The sequence below is a fragment of the Stegodyphus dumicola genome, chromosome 10, assembly GCF_044657685.1.
Source record: "Stegodyphus dumicola isolate Sdum_Otavi_A_Nest chromosome 10, ASM4465768v1".
Classification (NCBI taxonomy): domain Eukaryota; kingdom Metazoa; phylum Arthropoda; class Arachnida; order Araneae; family Eresidae; genus Stegodyphus; species Stegodyphus dumicola.
In genome coordinates, this window is record NC_140777.1 from 43557675 (window position 1) to 43577447 (window position 19773).

Genomic DNA, 19773 nt, shown 5'->3' on the forward strand with positions numbered 1-19773 from the left:
GCCGATCAACAAAACATATTCAATTTGTTCATGGAATTTTGTTTGATGGGTGGATCATGAAATTTACAAAATTTTGTTTGTTCTGTTTGGAACGGAGTTTCGTCTCAACAAGTCTCCTGAACTCTCAACAAAGCGACTTCCAGCTATAGCAAAAAGGTAAAAAAGACCTGACACATTTAAATTTATTTACTTAATTTTAATTATTTGAAATGTTTTTAGTTTTCCTTCATTTATAATTTATTTATTTATTTTCGTGAACAATTAGTTCAAACAGGTATTTTAATTCATATATTATATGGAAATTTAAGCAATTGATTTTATTATATTTGAAGATGAGATTGAAAATCTCATTATAACCCTAAGGCAATTAGGGTTATAATGATAACTATAAGTTATCATTATAACCCTAATTGCCATTAAATCTTAAGCATTGTTAGCTTTTTTATTTTATTCTTCTCCTTTAAGAATAAATTTATACTAAACGTATAGGTATGCATGTTAATATTGTAATAGAAAATTTTATTGCTGAAATTCAGATTTTATTATTTACATTATAAAGAGAAAGGATTAGTAGTCGTGTAAAACCCTAAAGTCAGAGATAAATTATCCACAGAACTCCTGCCTCATCGTTGTCACTTATCTTTCGTTCTCTGTCCTTTTCAACATTTAAAATGTTATATTCTTCTCTATTTTGTCAGTTAGTGGTTTTCTAGAAATCCTTTTCTTTTTAACTTTTCCTTGTTGTTACTATTTACCATTTTATGAACACCCTCTTGTTGTGACCACCTGCTTAAAATCTGTCGAGTTACAGAATCTCACTTTGGCTCGTCCGACGTTTTAGCGAAGAGCCAGTAGTTCCTTGGTCTATCTTGCCTCCGGAAAGGTGTTATAATACCACCGGTCTCTTGAAACGAGCAATTCATAAGCACATATCTCTCTCTGTGGTAAGTCCCAAGGGCTTCATCTGGCGTTTTCTTGAGTCAGCAGTGTCATACTAGTGGATGAACGACTGGTGATCGCTAAATATTATCCATCACATTTGGGCATGAAATTTCGACATTTTTTTATTTTGTGACCTGCTTATTGGATGTAGCGTCATCCATACTCACCTAGTTTGTAAGCAGCTTTATATGGTTGACATACATAATATGTTTTCCGCTTGTACTGATTCTGTTCGACGCGGTCTTACTCTTTGCGGTTAAACGGGCAAATCGTTTGAGTATGGGGGTTATCTTAAACAAGAAAATATCGTTGTCGATTAGTGCTCTCAGGTCATGAGTAATATCATCCGTTTTCTTAATAATCCGTTTTTCATAATTCTTGACAATTTCACTGGATCAGGACGATTAATTTAATACTGCATAGAGTCCGGTTGATTTCTTTCAAACTTCGATAAATTGGATTCATCTAAAATTGTATAGAATTTCACTTAAACCTCACTGAATCGGGATGATTCATTCAACTGCATAGAATGGAGATTGATGTTTCAAAATGTCACTGAAATAGAATGATTCACTCAAATCTGCATACAATCAGAGTGATTCTACTCAAACGTCGTGAATCGGTATGTTTCATCCAATTGAAGAAATTCAGATTATTTCACTCAAAATTGCAAATATCAAAGAATCAGCGTGATTCTCTTCAAACGTCACTTAATCTGCATGATTCAATTAACTGCGTAGGATCAGGATGATTATGTTTCCTTCAAACATCGCATCTTCGTTTGACAGTGTAGCGTGAATTTCGCTTCTTTAAGATCGTTCATGCGTAGTAAAACGTACGTATTTGCAATAGCAATGGCATTTTTTGCGATAGTCGACGCAGAGTCTTAAGCTACGGTTTGATTTACGCACCAATACAACAGGACAGACATACGAAGATTCGCATTCTTCAATTGAAGTATTATTCAGTTATATTACTTATACTTCAAGTATATTATTCAATAAAACCAAGAAGGAATCTTTCTCAGCAATTTTCTTTTGGCATGGCTCATTCTGTAAGGAAAAATGTTCCTCAATTGATACACTGTTTCCAGTATTAATACCATGATTACTACATGGCAGCCGTTGGTTTACATATTGTACTTTTTGTCTATTTCATCTAGTTGAAGAATAAGTTGCAGTTGTTGCTATTGCTTAAAATATTCACTTAGCGTGACTGCGCTAAACTCTGGACGATTTATGGATTGATAAATTACATTGAGATTTTTATATAACTTTAGTGTCAATAAAAATGATAAAAAAAAAGTAGGCTTTCTGTTCAAAGATTTTCTCGTTTTCATAGGTACAACCAATGGCCGAATAACTAAATTTAAATGGTAGTAAATTTCCTGAACTTTATGTGCGAAAGAGAAACTAACTTGTTGTACAGAGTATTTGTACTTTCCTTACATGTAATACAAATAATCGAGAATTGGTTTTATAGGATCCTCCAAGAAAGCGTATCGTTTCATAAGTAAAGAATCGTAGTGTACATTGATAGGATCGATATAATACAGCTTTCATTTACGTAGTTGCTTGTTGACTCTGGCGCAATTGCATGTTTTCTAAAAATTTATTTTGGACAATTTATGTCCCTTATTTTATTTCATGCAAATGAAGACGATATAATTATTATATGTAACTATTAAGAGGAAATTGTAAAATTGCTTGAATTTTTTATTAATCTTCCGTTTTCTATTTCCAATAACGTGTTACCTTGAAAAAAGGGAAATAAATATGAAAAACAAAATAAATCTTCTCGAAACTGCTCCATAATTTATACAGATAAAGATCTCAAAATATCTTAAAAACTAAATATTTTAGATTTAGTCAATATAAATACTTCTTAATGTACCGTTTATAATCATTAACATATTCAAAAACATTAATATGAAGCAAGTACAAAGTATGAAAATTAATCAATTATACAAAGTATTAAAATTATAATAATTTTACAAAAATACTTTTCAGATAATATTTTTCTAAACGATTATGTCAAAACTTGCAGCTTGATATCTTAATTAGAGTGATAACTTCGAGAACTTCCTTAGGGTAACTGGTTGGATTTGTTTGCACAAGAGAAAGATATATAACAACGTACAATGGAAAGACATATCTTTTGCTAGGCTTTAAATGTAGGTCGAATTACTCAGAACTGAACGTACAGGGTATTTTCTTTCTCTTTATTGCGCGCCTTCGTGCTGTTTTTGAAAACACGCCCAGCACGATATGTCCGCGATTCGAATCCCGGCGGAGATACTGCGGATTTCTTCGTTTTCATGGCTTCGAAAAACTAAATCGTTTTACTATCAGCTCGGACAAAAATGTGGTGAATGATAGTTTGTTAATTTTGATTTGAGGATTTGAGAACTAGATGTGTGCCTCTCTAGTCGGCCTTTAAGTCGAAGAGAATGTTGCTGTATTTTTCCCTTCTTTCCCGGGTACCTTCGTGGTGTAATTGAAAATATATCCAGCTAGCATCAGGATGCATCAGGAGTTCAAATACCCGTGATGGCAATGCATACCTTTTAATTTGTCTTGCTCCGATAAGCACCAAATCGGCTTGAATATTTAACCCTATTAAGAATTTTATTGACAATTATTTTTAATGAGCTAGAAAAGAGAATTTTCATCAAAACATAGTGTGTTCAGAATACCTTTATACACAATAATAATATTTGCATTCTTCTATTGTATGTATTGCTAGTATAAAATAGTATATAGTTAACTAATCTTTATGTAATCAAAATGTTTGATTTATTTTATCTTTGTTCAGTGACAATAATATGAATTATATATTTTGATTTGGGAGAGAATATGGGAACTGCTTTCGCAAAAAACATGATTCGGAAAAAGAAAACAATTGTTCTTTTATAAATAAACGTTAAAAAATAATAATTTTGAATCATGGCAGTATGTAGTTTTAAATCAAATTTTAGAAAATACTCACTCATGATTTTAAACCTCTCAAAAAAAGGCTAGAAGAAAGTTTTTAAAAAACGCTATCATACATAATTCTTAAAATGTTTGTTACAAAACCTTTTCTTTCCTCATTAACCTTATAAACTAGTGTAGGAGAATTTCATTATTCGTTCCTTAAAAGTTCTTGAAAAAGTTCATTTTAGATTTCGTACTTCGAGAGTTTGCTTTCTTTTGTTTTGTTTGTAAAACCGCAATTTGAGTTTTTAACAGTAACCCTTAAAAACGAAATGCTTAATAAGATTAAGTGAGGACGAGATTATTCAGGCTTAGATATGAGAAAACTAAAGTTGAATCTCGTTAATTTACTTCGTACTTGGTTTCTAATGTAATTAAATGAATTGGCAAAAGAAAAATTTAAGGCAAAAAATATTTAACCGAAACACATACGTAAAAGATTAATTCTGAGTTTTTGAAGAAGAAGCTAAAATAAAGTATTAATACTTTTGGGATGATATCTAATTTAGAGAAATGCACTAAATTAAATAGCAGGATTAATGCTTCAAAAGTTTTCGTTCAACAATGTACTTGATTTATTCATAAATAACATTATCAATTATTACTTGCTAGGAAAAAGAAATTATATTAGGATAGCAAATTCATTAAGTAAATTCTACCGCTGTGTAGTACAATTTATGTTTGACCTCTTAAAATAAATAGTCAAGAATTAATGAAATGTTTATTTTCAGCTCCAAACCGATTACAATGACACAGTCGAAAGAAGAGAGAAAAATATAATCCTAAGCTAAAGACATCATCGAAAAGCCTTTGATAAGCAAATAAAATCCACAAATTAAACTACAGAGAGCAAGGGCTTATGAAAGAGAAGTATTCTCGAGACTTCTCTTTAAAAATAAACAAACTGAAGTTTCGAAATCTGCACTAAATTCGAAATTTCTTTCAACGAGCATGGCATCCAAAGCCGTTTTTCTTGGATTGATAACAAATCCTACAAAGTGGGCTCAGTTGCTCCTTTGATTTATTTACAAAAGGAGGATGGAAAGATGGGGAATTCCACAGTGTATATGTGTTCGCTTCTCTTAATGCCAGAAATTTCAAACCGAAAACTTTAGAAATTTTCATTAATGAACAAATTTTGCATTAAGTATAGAAAATTACGATTTTTTCCCTTCTATTAAAGCTCTTTACAAGATTCAGACAAATATTAGACAATGATAAGTTTACAAAACATGCATTAACTACACACATAAATGTCCCATGGTCACATAAAAATTAAAAAAAAGCTAAATAGATAAGCACGTAAAATAATACATGAATCTGCAATAAATATATTTTATTCATATAATGTAGCTGCATATACTTAAGCACAAATTCGTTTGCAACGTCAATAAGAAACTGAGAATACACCTTTCTTCTGCAGTTTAAAGAGATGAAAATTGCCGTTGTGTGTAATCCAGTTTCAGTCTCAACGAATGTGACTCATTTTGGACTCCTTCATAATGAATCTTAGCACACTAAACGTTGACCCACTGAATCTTTCGAAGGAGATGAGTTATAAATCTGATGTTTGCGAAACTTGTTCTAAGTTATCGATTTAATCCGTATAAATTGCAAAATCACACTGCGTTGCTCTGTAAACACGTTACTGTCTCTTTAGGTGCGTTTTGCAAATCGCACCATCAAACACGACATTTTTGTGGCATGGCGTATATATGATTTTTCTTGCAAGCATCAGTCGATCCGATTTGGATTTATTTTGAACTTCTTCAATCAAATAGGAATACTGGCCGACTAAATCTTTCAAAAGTAGAGGATAAAAAATCTTGTTTTTGCGAAATTCATTCGAAGTTTCCATTTAACTCGTATGAATCGCACTAAATTACTATACTGTGTAGAAGATACCAACAAACAAATTGTGTAGCATAATTCACGTATATAGTTTCTTTTGAAAGCATCAGTCTGACCAATTTGGATTCATTTTGGATTTTTCCTCGGAACTGGAATATTGTCCCACTGACTTTTAAGGCGATAGATTTGATGCTTGTGAATTTTTAAATTTATCCATATGAATCACACTAAGCTGCTCTGCTTTTCATTTTCAGATGAGAAATCTAAGTACGGCACTTTTGTGCCATTGTTCACGCGGCTAATCCATTTGATTTGGCTGATGGCGTCCAATCAATCGGCCTCACCTTGTATAAATATAAGCTCAAAAGACTTTTGAATAAGCAGTGAATAAAGTAACTTTTGCCATTGCAAAATAAATATTAAGATTATTAATTTATAAGGAAGAATATTTAAAACATGTAATTTGAGTGTATGTTTCGTTATATATATATATATATATATATCCTATAGCTTAATAGAATGAAGTAACCATTATTTTTAGTTCCTGCCTTGTATTTTTCCTGTTAAAATCGACAATCCTGTACATTTACCAATCACTGTTCTTAATTAAATACTGCGATAACAAACAAGCAGTTTATGTGCTTAATTTAATTATAATTATGCTTATAAGTAACCGACTACGCTCGATATCCTAATTTTGAAAAAAGTGTACACATAAATTTATTTCTGTTGTTAATTAGCAGAATGCTACCTAAAATGATAGAAACAGTTTATAAACATATTAATAAAATGTATTTTTTACTTTTTTCTCACATTTTGGATCAAAAATGTATTCAAATTTCAGTATCACGAGATTAGTTCCCTAAACATTATTTATCAATATTTTACTGTTATTTTTTTCACTTATATTTATTAAAGTATAAGGAATAAAATGACCTAAAATCTAAGTCATAAAGCAAAATGTCTATTAAATATACCTGTTTGAGTACATACACTAGCTATTTTTCGAGAATTTTTTCTCTCTTCATTTACAAAATTGTCTGCAAAAATCTTAAATATGTATATAAACCTAAACTTTTAGTTCATTTAATTTCCAATATTTTGTAGAATATTTGTGGGAAGTATCATAAAATTGCTATAGTAATATTTTAAGTTACGGTGTTTTTCGTATTAGAAATGTTGACAAAAACAAGTTTTTCAAAAAACAAATTTAATGTTTTATCTTTAGAAAATATATTAGAAATTGATACATTACATTGCTAAAAGTGCCCTGTTTTGTATATTTCACCTTCTGTTAACTCTGTTTTAGAAGATGTTTTTCTTTAAAGAAGCTCTTAAATTTTTTCTTGTGAATTTTGCGGAATGTAAAGAATGTCGTTTTGAATCGAAAATCCGAGTTTTATCAATACAGTTATATCCCTTGATAGTCCATGTTTCATATTAAGTTTCCCAATATTTTTAACATACTCAAAAATCCATTATTAAACTGTATTACTCCTATATAGGAACCAAGACACAATGTTGTCAACTCAACAAACACTTGTTTTGGTATGACACGTTATTAAAACTCTCATTATTGTTTTGAGTTTCAAACACACTGGACAGGATAATGCAGAAAATACAGATTTTAGAATTTCAACATCGAATATTCTATTACCAGCATCATTTTAAAATTAAAAAAAAAAAGAGAATCTTTAGTTTTGACAGTATTAGTGTTGAGAAAAAAGTTACTTAGTTTTTTCCAGTTTAAGATTATTTTGCAAAGTCTATTAATGTTTATCAAAGCAAGAAATATGAAAAATGTGCAATGCCATCGCCGGGATTCGAATGCCGAACCCCAGGATGCTAACCGGCCGTGTTTCCAAGTACATCACGAAGTCGTGCGGTGAGAAAGGAGAAGATAACTTACAGTTTTGTCTGAATTTCGTTTCAATGTCTTCATTCAAATTGATTTTTGTATAATTCAAAATGTGAGATACATATGCTGTAATCGCGTAGTTTTTCATCCCTCTCCCTTTCATAAAGTAAATTGATTTTTATCCAATTGTACATTTTCTTTACTGGTATTCATAATAATTTACTTTACTATCGAAGAATATCGATGAGTTCATCAGCCTCATGTTACCTGCAACAAACAGAACCACTTTGGTGGTTTCGTATATTATTCTTACGGACATTTTGACGTCCAATATTAATCATTTTACGAATTTGGGTTTAACTTTTATCGCTTTTATCATTCAAGTTTAACTTTTATCGCTCTGAGCCTTATTCAGAAAATCCGTATTATCCTTCCAACTTATTACTCTTCCTCATTTATGTTTCTGTACTAAAATGTTGCTAAATCTGGTGAATCCAATGTCATCATTACCGTAAAGATCGTGGGATATGTGTAAGCGTCATCGAGACCAACATTGATTTTAGTTCTTGAATATGAACTATTCATGTTGACATTACTAATTTACTATTAATAAGATTCCGTGATTTGCAAAATTAATTTAATTGCATTAAAAGAATCACTACTATGCTTTGTATAATGTATGCATATTCATTACATTACCTAAACGAACATAGCACTGGATCGTGATATCTGATGACAACCTTGTACAAATTCAATCAGTTTCCATCTTAAACTGTAATTTATGCTATTCCGATTGCTTAAACAATGCTGAAATCTTGTTGTCTGGGATGGGCATGATGGATGGCAAGACATACCAAACCCCCCGGGGGGGGCAACAAACACGCCTTTTAAATCGAAAGGATTTTGAAGCGGTCACTCCTTGCTGGGAAACGCTTTTGCAGAAGGCAATGAGTGAGAATTCATACCTGCGATGAATTATGGTAGTCGAGTGTTTCCTTTAACTTTGCCTATCTCTACACTTGCTTGTTTAAGTAAAACTATCACATTAAAGATGAGATAAGATACATTGGGTCCAGCAAAAGTAGGAAGAACACTTATGTAATAACTGTGGATCTACATCTAAGATATCCAGTGCTTTCTGAAAGATGATTTATCAGTTGCACTTTAAGAGTATTTTCTTTTCTTTAGATCAAGATAAAAGACTCTTCCGTATTTGGCAACTATCAATGTGTTGTGAGCAATATCATGGGTGAAGCTCAAAGAACCATATCTTTAATTGAAGGAGGTAAGCATGTTATTTCTTTAAAAATAATTTTAAATTCAGCAATTTCAATATTTCTATTTTTCATTCATTTTTGTGTTCCCATTCTTAAGTATTAAATTATTTTGTAACACTACTAAACTCGGAAATTTTAATTAATGAATCTCCACATAATTTTATACTTATCTAAAGTTATTTTTTCACACTTCTGTTTAATTACTATTTTTCATTCTCAAAAATCAACTGCTTTCAACAGATTTTATACCAGATAGGTTTAATGGACTACTTCAGTTTCAAGACTTTGATTGATATAATTTGTTTTCCCGCCTTGAATGTAATTCGAAATTTTTTTTTGATAAATATCTGCATTTAAGCATTATAAATATGTATGAAGCAGCCCACATACTTCGAAAAGTACAATATTTTATGTTTAGCAGATTCCCTTATTATGGATTACCATTATTTGTTTGTACAATTATATTACTTTAAAACTATAATCAGCTGGCTAGCTAAATTTCCGATATTGGATCTCAAAAGCTTATGTTTCTTGAATGACATTCGTTTCACTAAGGAATCTGAACTATTTTATCGTAAAAGTAATTAAGTAATGAAATACTTCTACTGAAATTTATTTTTATTATTAACAAATACCGTTTATCATGTCATTTGGTATCTGTTAATAAACGTGTCAGTTTCTTAAGACAGTTTGTAAAAGACAAGAATATATAAATGATCATATAAAAATGGAGTAATATATTAGTATATTTCTGATAAAATGAAACTATACTTAATTTTAATTACATGCGTTTTGCTTAGTTTTCTCAGCTTTCGATTAGATGTGTGGGAAGTTCTGTAGACAAACCAGTCTGTTGAGGCAAACAAACTTCTGAATGTTTTAAATAAAATTCTGAATTTTACATCATTACATGGTCATCTAAAGCACAAGGTATCTTATTTTATTGCTGAGTGAAGTAAATTGATTCTAAGTGTGACATGAGAAACCAGTCTGTTGAGGCAATCAAACTTCTGAATGTTTTAATCAAATCCTGAATTTTACATCATTACATGGACATCTAAAGCATAAGGTACCTTATTACGTTGCTGAGTGAACTGCGAACTTCCATCTTATCCGTAGTATTAACCAAAGAATCTATTTTTCTTCTAACAAGACAGTTTAACTCAGGGTTACAACAATGAAGCATACGTTACCAAAAGTAACAAATTACTAATGGATGTCTCAGGCAGTACATAACATCAATTCGATTTCCAAATGAAAAACCACAGTTATTCTTATCGATATCACAAGGTTATAAAATTTACTTGAGTAATTGTTTTTAAAAAATTTTAGAAGTATGAAAATGAACATTTTCTGCTACGTTCACTTATGACTTACAGTCAATGCACACTGCGCTGTTTATTGTTTTAAATGTGATATTGTGATATACTGGTTTTACAAATGGTAGCAGAATTTAGATCTATTGAAAATTAATAATTTCACAGGCAAAATTAAAACTTGTTGGGAAATGCGAAGACGCAAACTAAGGATGATTTTATGACTAATGAGATTAATATGACCGCTAATGAAGCTTTAGTGTTTAATGTCCCTCCACTGAGTTTCGGCTTTTACTCGTTGTTCGTGTACCTTCCATTGTCACTTACATCATGATCGGATTGTGACTATTTGGGATACAGTACAGCTTATGAGCCTATGAGGAAAGAGTTCTTCGACGAAAACCCCTTAAGGGAAACTCTCGTATTCATGTTATACATGGAGAAACCCACAAAAATTACCATAAAGAGAGTTCCTTTACCGAATTGTGAGCCCGGATCGAATTAAGAGTGTGCAATGATCTTAACCTTTAGCTCCTGATGATCTTCATTCTTATAAGAACTCGAGGCTGCTATCCTTGTTTACAAATTTAGGTTCTTTGCTTGATGCCTTCTTATGATTTTTAGCTTCATCGCAACGTACCAGTGTATCCCTAGTTACCTCAGCACTGCAAATTTCCCTATCCCTTCTATCCTGCTTGCGATTCTTACGTTGAACTCATATACTTTGTAATGGCAAACAACTGCAAACTTCACTCTCTTGTAGTACATATGAAACAAAAATTCCTCGTACTGTGATACTTTCTGTCTAATTTTTGAAGTGTTTCAGCTAGGTGGTGACATTACATATGCATGGCATAAAATTCAAGATTTAGTGTACTGAAATAATCATCATGGAAATCATGCTTTTACGACGCCGAAACCACGCTTTTACTTCCCATGCGTTAACTAAAAGAAGAACTGCTGTGGCGAAGATAATCAGTTTAGAACATTTCAGCCCATCGCATTCCTAAGAAGTAAATTACTGCATCATTCTTAAGCTTAGTATTTAGATATTCATTTGCAAATATCACTTCATAGTTAATTTTATGCAACTTCATTAAAATTAGATATAATTTGATTATGTTAGAAATATAAATTAGTAAGCCCATTTTGCGCTTGTTTCATTTATCTCGACAATCAGTGGTGCCTTGTGCTGCGTCTATGTGTTGATATGTACTTGATCTTTAATGTACTTGATAAATGTATATATATATATATTTTTAGGTTAAACATAATATATATACTTACATACTATGCGTTCTTACATCTATTATTTTCAGTATTTTTAACTTCTGCTGTGATTTTCTCTTATGAAGTATTTCCTATTTTCTGACTCTCTTTTTTCTTCTTTCTTTTCTTTATTTATCTTTTCCTTTTTCTGAACCTCTTTATTCTGAGTATCATAAAATATTTATATAATATCAGTTCATTTACTATTTGTCTTAGTAAGAGGCTAGTAATATTTACAATTTTGGTAGGTCAAAAACTTTTACAGGGATTTTTGACAGCACAGATTATTACCAGTTCTAATTCTCACATATGTTAAGGGATAATTTTACAGAGTATTAATATTTCCTCCATTTGATTTCACAGTTATACCCTGATTTATTTCACTAAAAGATACATGTGCTTTCAGTTGTTCCAAATCCTCCCGACGTCAGTATTTGGAGCGATGAACCGGGAGTATTGATTTTGAAACTTATGCCATCGCCGGATGATGTGCTTCCTGTGCTTGGATATAGGATACAGTGGCGACTTGTTACGGATAATGTGTGGCGACAAGTCAGATATCATCGAGCAAGTGAAGGTACTGGTGTTCTGGAAAATTATGCTTAGCTCTTCCTTAATTGGCAAAATTGTCTTAAATTAGCAATATTTTCTATTTATTGTTGATCATTTGCATCGTGTTATTTAGTAGATGATAAAATATTTATTAGAAAATTGATTGAATTTTCATATACGTAAATGTACGATACTTTTCATAGCGATTGAGAAACATGTATTTCCCTGTAACTTTCTCTGTAATGAACTGCTAGCAAAATGTTTAAGGTCCGCTGTCAGAATGTATCACTCTTCTGTAGGAATTGCATCATCTGCTTATCGTACAAATTATTTTAGTTCTGCTTTGTATTGCTTCTACAGAGCATTATTTGAATATATGTTACAGTTTCGTATCCTTTCGTATATCGGAGAAAATATTAGGTGTAATAATTCAACACGTCTGCGTCGAAGTTGCTGCATTAATATTCAGAGTTGAGTATTTGAAACTAAATTGTAATGACTAACTTTTCTAAGACTTATTAGCCAACAAATATGTCTGAATGGACGAGCAGTTTTTAAAAGTTTTGTTAAAAAGGTTAGAAACAAGTTCGGTTCGAGTCCCGGCTAGGGCAATGCACACTTGTCACCTTTCCTGCTTCAAAAAATGTAATGTCCCTACAGTTGATCTAAAGTTCTGCAATTAAAGTAATATCACCGAAAATAAATAAAATGAGATTCTATCGAAAATTGATTAGTGAATCTAATAGTTGAAATGGATACGACGTACAAAAATGTAAATTAACACTAAAACATTATGTTTTCAGTTTATTCCCAATTATGTAATATATTTTAGTCTTTGTATAAAAAATTGTATTCCTCAAAAATTCATTTAGCTAGCAAACCACAGACAGTATTTATTGTATTTCAATAAGTAATAAATTTTTAAGCACTAAGAGATAATAGCTTTCACCAACAGATAAGGAACTACATATTTAATAATGTTATAACTCTGTGCTGAAACTGATTTTGAAAGTTAATATGCATTTTCAGTCCCTGAAAATTTCACTGGGCTTAATTATATAACTATGTACCATTTCTCATAAAATCATGTTGTAAAGTAATTTACATATCTGAAATTAGCAAAATGAATTCAGATGAAATTGGGGAAAATATCACTGCCTCATTTGCATTTTGGAAGTATAGTGATATTTAAGCAGATTTTGTTTTATATTTAAACTGTACTCGGTCTTGAGCAAGACAAGTGGTGTAGAAATCAGGAAAAAATCATATTCTAATTTGTTGCAATTGTCTTTCAAAAATTGTTGAAAATAACTTTTACATTTGCTATCATCAACATTTTGGGAATGATATGAAGAGTATTTACTGTATAACAGCTGTAGACTCATTAAGCTTTTTTTTTTTTTTGAAGCCGGAGATGTGTAAAACGAGCAGGACCCACTCCGGAATTCGAACTGCAGACCTTCCGACTGCTAGCCGGACGTACTATTCAGTTACATCACGAAGGCCCGTGGCAGTGAAGGAGAAAATACCTTTCACAATAATGGCAAAATGCTTTTTTTTTTTTTTAATATTCTCAAGAATACAAAATTATGTAAGAGTTTAAGAAAGAAAAAACTCCATTTTGATTTATCATTATCTTCATTTCATATAAGAATACCAGAGCTTAAGAAAATTAAAAATATTTTATAATAGCAATAGATATTATAGAAATGAATTTTCAAATATACGTACGTATGAAATCAACGCTTTTAGGAATTTCAGAAGACTTTGATTGTACTCTTTATATTTTTACGGTCCATTATTTTTTAATACATATTATCAGACCGTAAAATTGTACTCCTAATATTTTTACGGAATTTATGTAATCATGCCTATTAGGGTAAAAATTATTGATATAGGAAGGCCGCACAGAGTATGTAAAAAAGGTGTTTCTTGAGGGTGTTTAATGTAATCATGAAGGCATGAAAACCATACTATAGTATGAACACTGAGATGTGTTCGTGATTTCTTCAGTGCAATGACTACAGCTCTTATATTACATTAAACCACAACGTTGAACTTCCTGTTAATGGATATTCATAGAAAGAAAGGTTTTGTGTATTATCAGAGACATCTCTCTCCTTTTAAAATGCATGGATTCTAGAATTATCTATTCAAGGGGTGTATCTGTGAAAGGGAAAGGTAGTAAACATAACTTCAGCTGTGCAAGAAATGTGTTGTAATGTGTAATATATTTTTCTGCACCTTTTAATCTAGTTATTTTGCACAGCATGAATTACATATTCTAAATATTTCATGGGAATAATAAACCTATGCAACATGATTTGTCCATTTATATTCAAATTCTAGGTAGTTATTATTTAGGATTAGTTCTACAGCTTCCCAATATGCTTGACCACTCCCTTTAGCTATACTGTTAACTGATATTTCAAGAATCCACGGACCCTCAAAATACTGAAACGTCCTAGTTAGCAGACACTTCTTGATAAGTGTTTGTATCCTGCGAGTGCAAATTAACGGGTGGCTCAGCTGCACTTGTAAACAGTGTAATTAAAATTATTAAATTTACTATTACATGCATGTCCTTACTTTTGTATTTGCAGGTTTTACAGAATCCTAATTACAACGAATTACAAATATATGGTTAGGAGAATTCCTGACTCAATTGAAACGTATCCCGGTAAAGGCCAGAATAGAACAATAGACTGCAAGTAGGGGATTGTTTCACAAATGAAGAACTTTAGCAATAGTCTGAACAATGAGCCTCGCTAATTCTGACTTAAGCCATAATTCAGTATCCTTGAAGCATAAATTAACTGTCATCTTTTCTTGTCTTCCTATATACCCTTTCTATATTTTTTTAACTTTAGACCTATCGGGTACTGTCAAATATCTGAAAATTTAGAGGTTTTAATCGTTTATAACTTTGAACTTTGACTCAACTTATTTTTCAGGACAAATTAACTAAAAAAACTATAATCCTATTCACCATTCATATATCATAAGAACATTCTTATAAACAATCGTATAGTGGTAGTACAAGTTAAATTTTAGATTCGCTTTGTGAGTAACTATGCAAAAGAAAAAATCAATAACCTAAATCTAATAAAACTCCATGTTTCTTAAAAAGCCTCCCGGCTCAAACAAATGGAGGGACATGGAAGACCACAGTAAATTACACAAAAGATAAATACACAAATGCAATAAAATTTTAAACACACATTTATTAAATTCTTGAATATATTATATTAGTAGTAAATACTTGGGCAACTGATCAGTATCTCCTACCACATATTTTTACTATGAAAATATCGCATCTGTCACACAAGATTTCAGCTTACAATAATTAAATTTTAAATTAATAATTAACATTTTTTTTCAGAAATTAAGGTGTAACATATTTTAATTCTTTAAATAAATTATTCTCATTAATTAGGAATTAACGTTTTTCTAACTCCAAATTCAGTAGATGAAACAAATTTTAATCCTTCCAAAACTGGCCTTAACTTGAAATTATAAATCACTTCTCAGTTTTATTAACTGTAATATTTAATTTATATAATTAACGGCAATATATGCATCGTAGATAAATCATTTTTAACCTATCCACCACGGCATTTGGAAAACTAAGAAAAGAGAGAAAATAATCTTAAAATATTTTCACTCACAGATGAAAGACAGTTTTTCCAGGTAGCAGGATCCTTAGTGTCCAATCCACAGGGAAATGAGCCAAGTCCATTTTCCTTCTGTCGTAAGCCTTTCTAAGCGTCTAAAATTATTAGAAATCACGAGTGGAAACTACAGTCTAATAATTCTTCAAACAGCCAGAAATCGCGTTATCTGTCCATTAGGTGGGAAACAATTTTCCGAACAGAAAGATCTTTAGTGTCCAATCCAATTCACAGGGAAATGAGCAAAGATCCTTTTTTCCTTTTCAAAACACTTTCGGAAGCGTCCACTGATTTCAGGAACAAGGGGAGCATGATACCTCCTTCTGGAACAAATCTGTATCTCATGACAAATTCCTTCAACTGGAATGTCTCAAACATGACTATTCAAGTTTTCCAAAATACACTATGAAGCGGCGAAACTAAATTTTGCGTAGAGCACTTTCGGCACAAACTTCTTAGCTGTAACAAATCTCTTCTGTCTATGGCGAACAATTCTAACTGGAAAGCCTCTAACATGACTATTCAAATATCTCAAAATACACGATGAAACGGTGAAATCAAATTTTGCGTAGAGCACTTTCTCCGTTCGAACAAATTCTCATCAGCGGAAAAGCCGCGAGAAACCTCGCCTCAGACTGAGGCGCAAGCCCCCCGCAGGATGTCAAGCCCCACCGAAATTTGTCTTTTACTGCTTTACATCTTCGCAACTCACATCTGTCCCCAAATCCGACTCAATAGCCGGCGCTCCGGAGAACAAGACCCGCAATGTGTCAAGCCCCCTCTCATTTCGCCTTTTTCTTTCTCTTAGCTTGAACATCAGAATCAGAATGACTCTAACAAGGTGCAAACCTCTCAGGAAATCTCGGTTTCTCCGCCTCTGTAAACTCATAGGCCTACAAAAAATCATCAAATTAAATCTTACCAATGCCAGAATTTTACTTTATCTAAACTGAGAAAATGACACTCCCATTACGAATCACAAACAAGAAAAATTTCACAATGAGCCAACATCTATACTCAGGAAAAACGAGGGAACTAAAGTGAACCCCCTAACTAACAAGCGCAAACTAAGCTTTACGAGAATCCAATTACCTAAGCTTACAACAACCCCACTGTCTTGAAGTAAACAAAATTGCAACTATAACAAAGCGAAAGCAAGACGATCTTCGTTTCAAACGCCATTGGTAAAAGGCGACAACATAACACCCTACTGCCTCCATTGTTAGTAAAAAGGCCATAAACCAAAACCCAGATGTATTTCCTCGCAACCATCTCTCGCCTTTGCTACACTTTCTACTCAACGAGTTAAATAAAGCCTTAACAACTTAAGATTACTTTTTTCCAGATTAAAATACACATGAGTACAAATAAAAGAAACTAGAATAATCAAACTTAAAACACGTATTAATAATTAAAATTCGCGACATGACAGTACTTTCGGGAAAATAAGCCATTAAAGTAAGTTCTATTCAAGAAGAATTTCCTTTATCGTAAAGAAATCTGCCTTATGACAGAAAAATATGCGTCGTGTTTCATAAGCATTTAATAGGCAAAATTTAACAGGCAGTAAAGTATATAGAAAACATATTTTTGTCACAGAATGCATGTTCGTAAATGCGCTAGAAAGAGTTTTAAAATAGCTATAAGATTATGAGATATAAACCTGAGAATGGCACAGAAGATGGAAAAAAAAAGCTTTAATCATGAATAATAATAGTTTTTGCTCTACGGAATAACTCCCAACACTCAACAATGATGAAAAAATTAGCAGCACTGCAAATTTAATTTAGTCATATTTTAGGCAGCTGTGGCACCGCCCATTCTGGCGATGAGTTCCTAACCAAATTCAAAAGAAATCTCTTAAGATGTTACCACAAAATAAAATCGAAACGGGGCAGAATGGGTAATAGTGGGAATCTAGGTAGGACATTACATAATTCAATATTCAAGGACCGCATATTTCAACATACCGAAAATGGCATCCAAATAATTCCTTAAATCTTGTCCAAACCGTGTCAGAGCTATATCGTGCTGGAATATATACGCTGCCGCTGAAAACTCTCCCAGTAAGTTGCTGAAAACTCCCCCAGTAACTCTGATGAGACCTTCTATAGTAAAATTCTATACATTTCTCATCTCGTCGGGAAGAGCATGCCTGTTTTTCATCTTCTACAGAGCCTATAGCCTCAGAAGTGAAGCCAAGGATTATTACGCTACAAAATTTTCTCGTGTGTAACGTCAATGGCTTCTAGCCTGCTAAAAAGCCATTCCCACGTCTGTAAATAAATGACATCAGCGTTGGGAAGTGCCTAACCTTGTTCTACTGGGTTCAGTTGACGATCTGGGTACACTCAAGCTTGAAGGACTGCCACTTGCTAGCTAGCAAGCGCTAGTAAGGAGTTACTCCTTCATGTTTCATTTTCGCATTCTGTGACAGAAACTCTTTGCATCTGTGCATTTTACGACATTTTAAATCTTATTCCATCTTTTTTTAAACATTCTGTGTAAGTCATATATAATGCCAGTAAATGGACTTTTGTGTTTATTTTCTAACTTTAAAACTTTGTCTCGCATCATGTGAAACTGATTTATTTTACGTTTCTGTTCCAGGCAATGAATTTGTGATACAAGATCTGAGCTTCGAAAGTGATTACGCTGTTCGTGTAGCTGCGCACAATTCAGTGGGTTATAGCAACTATTCAGAAGAAATAGTTCAGAGGACTAAAGGCCTGGTTGCCGAGACTGTCGTTGATGGCAGCAGCGTGTCTTCCTCTTATAACTGCGCAGTGCATCTCGATGTTGCTCTCTTCCACCGTCACATGGTGCTTCCGGTGCTTTTCATTCTTGTTATTTATATTCACCGCTGAAAAATGGTGCATTCCCCTTTGTGAGCAAAAATGTGTCACTTGGCATTTCTTTGGAATGAAGATTCTATCTGAAGATCATGCTTAAATGTGCACACGCTGTTGTAAAATCGGATGTGGATGTGAACTATTAAACTCCGAATTAACTGTGGTTGATAAAACGAACAGTTGTGTCTTTTCGAAAAAAAAGAATCATTCTACTAAAATTTCAGTATTTACATCAGCACTATGAAATCTTAAGGTCAATCGTAAAACATTTTATGTGGATCAGGAAACATGATTTCGGACTAGCTTGATGATTATCAGAATAAAAGCAAATGTGGATGGTTAAGAAAAATAATTCTACATTCTTTGCTTGATTCAATTTTCGAATAAATTTTAAGCGTCTAATGAAAGGAAGTCCCAGAATATTTCAGTAATAAGATATTTGGGTTGTAATTTATACCTTTCGAATCAACAGCAAAATGAAAGTGCTAAGGGGAAAAATCATTTGAATATTTCAGATAATATATAAATTAAGGTGAGATACGAAGGCTAATTGCGAAGTAAAAAATATATTAAATTATTTTATTGATCACATTTTTTCAAAAACATTTTAAATGATCGTGTTTTCTCAACATTTACATGGAAATCAGTATAAATACCATAACAATTATTCCCGAACAAAATCGAAAAAAATCCGCTATATATATATACATAGCGGATTTTTTTTTCGATTTTGTTTATCGATTTTGTTCGATTCATTTTAAATAAAAAATTAAGAAACGTAAAGTTTGGCATAATAATTAGCTCCTCCAATTAGTCGAAGCTCTAATTCAAATTATTAAAAAATTAAAAGTCAGACAAAATATCATGAAAATGTAAACGTTTGTTAATTCACATGGATTACATGACAAAGAAAGTTGAAGCTTTTTTGTTAGTGACAAGAATAATTTTATGTTAAAACATTACTATTTTCCTTTTTCTTAAATTAATATAATATGATGCAAAAGTTTAAAGTGTCATAATTACTCCTAAATAATTTGATGTAGTTCCTTTAAAGAGTCCAGTCTAAAGTCTTCATTAAAAGAAATTCTTTAATCCACGTGTCACAGGCCATTTCTGTCCTGTCTCAGTGGTCATGTAGGAAACGCATGAAGGGCATACCTTTTCAAAGCAGTCATGCAGCATGAAATCTACCGCTTTTAGTAGTAATTTA

At 32.0% G+C, this 19773-nt stretch overlaps 1 protein-coding gene across 1 annotated transcript in view; it reads left to right on the forward strand.

Annotated features, from left to right (window-relative positions):
- LOC118200683 (igLON family member 5-like) overlaps positions 1–19200 on the forward strand; it is a 324052-nt gene extending 304852 nt beyond the window's left edge. Inside the window, exons 7-9 of the mRNA XM_085826055.1 lie at positions 8815–8911; positions 11895–12065; positions 18322–19200. Coding sequence (XP_085682181.1) covers positions 8815–8911; positions 11895–12065; positions 18322–18578 — 525 coding nt within the window. The 3' untranslated portion in view covers positions 18579–19200. The remainder of the gene's footprint in view (positions 1–8814; positions 8912–11894; positions 12066–18321) is intronic.
- Positions 19201–19773: the final 573 nt, after the last annotated feature.